The 6,438-nt window shown below is 46.7% G+C and overlaps 1 protein-coding gene across 1 annotated transcript; it reads left to right on the forward strand.

The window, feature by feature from the left end:
• Positions 1 to 2,103: 2,103 nt before the first annotated feature.
• LOC139274147 (epidermal differentiation-specific protein-like) lies at positions 2,104 to 2,763 on the forward strand. Its single transcript, XM_070891188.1, has one exon. The coding sequence runs from the start codon at positions 2,104 to 2,106 to the stop codon at positions 2,761 to 2,763; it is 660 nt and encodes a 219-aa protein (XP_070747289.1).
• The last annotated feature ends 3,675 nt before the right edge of the window (positions 2,764 to 6,438 follow it).

Below are 6,438 nucleotides of genomic sequence, written 5' to 3' on the forward strand. Positions count from 1 at the left end.
TTAGGTTTCTTCACATTGATCATATTTTACCGACAGACATGGAAGGAGTTGAAGGTTCACATGATTCGATTATTTCCGACTCATTAGATAGTTTTGATACAAGTAACGTACCAGTAGTATATCTTACATCAAATGTACTGGAAATAAGTCCAAGAGGTAGTCAGAATTTAAGTCTGAGTCCGAGTCAGGCAGACAAACAGTCTGAAGTTGCAGAGAGTTCAACTGTAAATCAAGGGCATCCCTTGGAGAAAAACATTCCCTGGGATCAGCCTAGAATGAGTCTAAGTTCGACACCATATTTGGAAGGTTCTGTTAAAGAACGAAGGTATCCTTTTCGAAACAGAAAACAAGTGGTTAAGCTTGATTTGTAAATATGGCAAAATAAGTCCATATCTTTTCTTATGTATAACCATGCAAGTTATGTATGATGATTGTTTGTTTTAATTACTACTTCATTAAGGAGGGAGAAGTGTAATATATATAGCTCCACCCAGTGGACTACTGTGCCATTGCAGCCAGTGCTGTTTATAAGAATAAATAGTTCAGGTCACCTGACAGGCATTCCTGAAGTTATCAGCCATCTTAAAGCCTGTGTGTTTGTGAGTTTGTACCGAAAGCATAACAATGGGGAGACTCCCTCTTTAAACAGGGTCCCTGACAGTGAGACTCCCTCTTTAAACAGGGTCCCTGACAGTGAGAGACTCCCTCTTTAAACAGGGTCCCTGACAATGAGAGACTCCCTCTTTAAACAGGGTCCCTGACAGTGAGAGACTCCCTCTTTAAACAGGGTCCCTACAGTGAGCGACTCCCTCTTTAAACAGGGTCTCTGATGGTGGGACTCCCTCTTCAAACAGGGTCCCTGATGGTGGGACTCCCTCTTTAAACAGGGTCCCTTATGGAGATAGGCCCTCTTTAAACAGGGTCTCTGACAGTGAGAACTCCCTCTTTAAACAGGGTCCCTGACAGTGAGACTCCCTCTTTAAACAGGGTCCCTGACAGTGAGAGACTCCCTCTTTAAACAGGGTCCCTGACAGTGAGAGACTCCCTCTTTAAATAGGGTCCCTGACAGTGAGAGACTCCCTCTTTAAACAGGGTCCCTGATGGAGAGACTCTCTCTTTAAACAGGGTTCCTGATGGAGAGACTCCCTCTTTAAACAGGGTCCCTGACAGTGAGAGACTCCCTCTTTAAACAGGGTCCCTTATGGAGATAGGCCCTCTTTAAACAGTGTCCCTGACAGTGAGAGACTCCCTCTTTAAACAGGGCCCTGATGGTGGGACTCCCTCTTTAAACTGGGTCCCTGACAGTGAGAGACTCCCTCTTTAAACAGGGTCCCTGACAGTGAGAGACTCCCCCTTTAAACAGGGTCCCTTATGGAGATTGGCCCTCTTTAAACAGGGTCCCTGACTGTAAGAGACTCCCTCTTTAAACAGTGTCCCTGAGGAAGAGACTCCCTCTTTAAACAGGGTCGCTGATGGAGCGACTCCCTCTTTAAACAGGGTCCCTGACGGAGACAATATTGGAAGCGGCTTGCCCTCCTTGCTGCTCTCACACCAGCCATGCTCCACGTGAACTCCTTCTCCTCTCGGGGCCAAGCTACAAACCCTGACTTTAAGGCGGCCAGGGAGCAGTTGACTTGTTGCAAACACATTACCAGCATGTTGAATTTCTCCGTAGGGATTCCGCTTCATGAACACAGCCACACCGCTGCAAACTGCACTTTGGAAGGGCTCCTTAGCACTGGAACCCACTTTTCAACTTTTTAGGCTGAAAATCGATTGGGCCTTTCGGTAATGGCCCCACAAATTCAGGAGGAGCGCCTTCTTTCTTGCGTGACAGAATTTCGGCGCCACTGCAATTGCTGACAGGGCAGGTTCCAGGATCTTGTGCAATGTGTCTCTACCTCCTGCTGATCAAGTTGTGCTCCACCCATTCGGGGTTGGTGCAATTCTGGGTGAAGCTTTTGGTGATTCACCTATGGACGCTGAGCAGTGGTTATAATGTGCTGTGTCAACAGGGAGATAGTGAATATAAGGCCAGGCATCAAGCTGCAAACCACTGAATGTTTGCAGTGTCACTGATCACCCACCGAATCCGCAGTCAAGATGACCGGCAGGATTATCCTGTTCGAGAATCCCAACTTTGTCGGCCCTGCGTACTGCTTTAGGGACAAACTGAATAACCTTGCGGATGTTTCGTGGAGTGACCGTGCTCAATCCCTGACGGTGCAAGGCAAACACTGGGTTGCATACACGGATATGGAGCAAGAAGGAGAGGGACTCCGTGGCAAGGGAGAATTCGTGGTTTATGGAGAAGGGGACCATGTGCTGTCTGACAAGATGAAGGAACGGATCAAATTCTTGCGCCTGGTGACAGAAGCGCTAGATGTGAGAAAGATTGAACTGTACCAACACACTGATTATAAAGGTAGGAAGCACATTGCCCAGAATGATGAAACAGATCTGAAAAATTCTAAGTTCGACAATATGGCCTCGTCCCACAAGGTGACGGGAGGCGTGTGGATCCTATACGACGGTCCCCATTTCACAGGCGATTGTTTCATCGCCTTTAAAGGTGACGACATCCAAGACTACGGAAAATATAAATACAATGACAAGGTGTCTTCACTGCAACCCTTAAACAGCGACGATTTTATTCTGCCAAAATCAGCTGCGGAAAACTGTGCAGACCCAGCCACCGAAGAGTTGAGCAGACCCAACGCCGGGCCCTCTGCTCCGAATTCTGCCCTCCCCTCTACTGATTGACTGTCCTTCCTGTGCTCAACCTGTTGGAGAAGAGAATCTGCACCAAACCTCTTTCACTGAATGCTCAATGCAAGCTGCTTACCGGAAAAGCTCCCGCTTGCTGTTCCGCGGTGCAGATTGTGGGGTGTGGCTTTTTGTGGGTGTACCGTCGCTTGGCTCTGTATGCTCAGAATTGCAATCCAATAAAACTACAATGCTTGAATAATGATTGCCAATGTTTCCGTCTGGATCATTCTCCCCTTTTAAAATCTCGAGAAATTGGTCTCGGGCGCTGGCGCGGATCGGGTGGGATCAGATCGGCTGCCCACTGCAGGCAGAGCCTGAAATTGAACTGCGGTAACTGCGGTGCTGTGCATAATCCAACTGGGAAATGTTTCACAGTGTAGGTATGGGAATGTCGCAGGGCATGGTCAACCCTGGAGGTGCCGAGGGAGAAGTGAATTACCAGGTCATCAGGGAACCTTGTCCTGAGGCCAATATTATCCCCCAGTCAACATTACAAAACAACAGATGATCTGGGCCATTATCACATCGCTGTCTGTGGGAGCTTGCTGTGCGCAGATTAGCTGCTGTGTTGCCCACATTGCAACAGCGACTACACCGCGAAAGTACTTCGTTGGCTGTAAAGCGCTTTGAGAGGTCGATGGTCATGAAAGGCGCTATAGAATTGCAAGTCTGTCTTTTCTCTGTGCTGTTCGACCTCACTCCCCCAGGCATTGCATGGTGAGAGTGAGCTCACTGACTTTATCCCGGTGATATCTATCTGCCAGGCTCTCGGCGCGGGTCTCTGCACACTGTTGTTGAAACTGCTTCCTACCGATCTGGACGGAGGCCTGTAAAGGGGGCTGTATCCACCGGAGCACAGCGGGCTGACAGGGGGTTTCATAGAGGGTTTTTCTTAAGCTACATGCAGGTATCTGTTTGAGCACGGGTCGGGACTGCTTCACCACAGGGAGCGGAGGAGGCAGAGAATGCCGCAACTTTGAAGGAACAAAGTGATTATCTGCACGAACATTGTTGTGCCCTTCTGCGTGTGCCCCCCCCCCCCCCCCAATTCGCAATATGAGGGGGCTCGACAAGGTAGATGCAGAGAGCATATTTCCACTCATGGGGGAATCTAGAAGTAAGGGCCATAGTTTCTGAATAAGTGGCCGCCCATTAAAAACTGAGATAAGGAGGAATTTCTTCTCTCTGAGGGTTGTAAATCTGTGGAATTCTTTGCCCCAGAGAGCTGTGGAGGCTGGGTCATTGAATATATTTAAGGCAGAGATAGACAGATTTTTGAATGAAAAGGGAGTCAAGGATTATGGGGAGTGGGCAGGGAAGTGGAGTTGAGGTCAGGATCAGATCAGCCATGATGTTATTGAATGATGGAGCATGATCGAGGAACCAAATGGCCTACTCCTGCTCCTATTTCTTATGTTCTTATGGTCCAGCTCCATGGGACAAGGCCACTCCCACTGGATCTGTATCAAGAACAGAGGAACAGGGGTCGGGAGAGAGGGAGAACATAAGAAATAGGAACAGTAGACCATTCAGCTTATCGAGCCTGCTCTGCCATTCAATACGATCATGGCTGATCTGATCCTGGCCTCAACCCCACTTCCCTGTCCGCTCCCCATAACCCTGGACTCCCTTTTCATTCAAAAATATGTCCATCTCCATCTTAAATATATTCAACGACCCAACCTCCACAGCTCTCTGGGGCAGAGAATTCCAAAGATTCACGACCCTTTGAGAACAAATTCCTTCTCATCTCCTTCCTAAATGGCCGATCCCTTATTCTGAAACAGTATGCCCCCTAGTTCTAGATTCCCCCACGAGCGGAAACACCCTCTTTGCACCTACCTTGTCGAGTTCCCTCAGAATCTTATACGTTTCAATAAGATCACCTCTCATTCTTCTAAACTCCAGCGCATATAGGCCCAACCTGCTCAACCTTTTTTCATAAGACAACCGCTTCATCTCAGGAATCAACCTCGTGAACCTTCTCTGTACTGCCTCCAGTATATCCCTCCTTAAATAAGGAGATCAAAACTGCACACAGTACTCCAGGTGTGGTCTCAATCTATATGAAGATTAAAGTCGCCCATGATGATTGCCGTATCTTTCTTACCAGCCCCCATTATTTATTGATTTATACTCTGTCCTACAGCGTAGCTATTGTTAGGGCCTATAGACCACTCCCACCAGTGATTTATTTCCCTTATTGGGAGGAAAATGGTGGTTGGAGGCTTCCTTTGGACGAATGCCTCCAACCTGAAAAAATTGAACAAAAATACCTGGTGGTCACGATGGCACTTTCGATTCCAGTCGAAGACCTTCATTCGCTGCACAGTGTACGGAGAGATGACTTCCACGTACGTACGGAAATGCTGGAGTCACAATGGCCCGGACCACCAATCACTAGTAGCATTCTCATTGATAAAAATGAGATCTTCTTTTGGGCGAGTTCCCATTACTATCAATGAGAAAATGCTCGTAAAACATCAAAACACAGCATAATAAATTCTACAAACCACCTCACATATTTAAAATGAATTGAAATTAAATGTAATTAAATGTTTTAGAAAAAGAAAATATTTTTTGGAAATTTTTTGATGTGTTTTAATAGGGTTAAAAATAAACTTACCTTAATGGACAGGATTTTTTAAACATAAAAATGATTGATTACATTTATTTTTATATATATATGTTTTAAAACTCTTACGCTGGTAAAAGTAAGCTATGTGCCTGCTTTTACCAGGAGTAAAAGTTTGAAGGACATTTGTTGGGCATGAGTTGAGCAAATAGCCCAATCTCTCCCATGCAAATGTCCTTCTAACAGGGATGTGGAGGATCTATCCAGAGAAATCTTGACAGATCAGAAAAGCCGGTTTTCAGCGCATCCGCATCGCGCCCTGAAAATCGGCTTTTGCGAGGCCTTGCGCAAGATCCCTTGGCACAATTTGATTAGCCTAAAGCCCACGTGCACAGTGGCTGATTGGTTACCTCCCTTCCACGTCACCTAATCACTCGCCTATGTTTTATGTCTAGCTCATGTAACAGTAAGGTACCGTCTCCATTACCGAAGAAGCATATGACTGATGTGACCACAATCTGTTGTTGCTACTAGGAACCTTGCTTAGGCCAGATGTAATCCTGTTAACATTTCATCTCTGCCCATTGTTCGACTTTCCTGCTCTCCTAGGCCCCCGTGGTGCAATCTCCAAGTCACACAGCTTACATCCGTTGGTCATTGCAAAGTCAACATGTTATTCCTAACGTTATCTCAACTGCCCATTAAGCCACCAGAAAAGCTGACCACTGCAAAAGCCTATTAGCTCAATTGAATCCAGAGACCCATTCTAAACCGTTTAATTATAGCAGGGCTCGAAAGCCCCACTTCAGTCCCCCATTTTGGTTCTGGGCTACCCAGCCCAAGATTACCAACCTAATTCTGCTTCGTCCTGTGTCCCCTGCTTCGTTCTGTGGTGATCAGCCACGCAGTTTGGGGGACTCGGGACATAACCTACGTCTCAGAATATTTCAGGGTGCGTGGCTAGTACTTTTTGCTGTTTAATAATTAAAGCCTTTGCTTTCCTTTGCCTCTTTCTGCATGCCATGCATAACCCAATTCCCCATCCAACAGCTAGCCCTAACTGTATGACCACCAAACGCAAGAGAATATATGAA

The sequence above is a fragment of the Pristiophorus japonicus genome, chromosome 9 (assembly GCF_044704955.1).
Source record: "Pristiophorus japonicus isolate sPriJap1 chromosome 9, sPriJap1.hap1, whole genome shotgun sequence".
NCBI classification, from domain to species: domain Eukaryota; kingdom Metazoa; phylum Chordata; class Chondrichthyes; family Pristiophoridae; genus Pristiophorus; species Pristiophorus japonicus.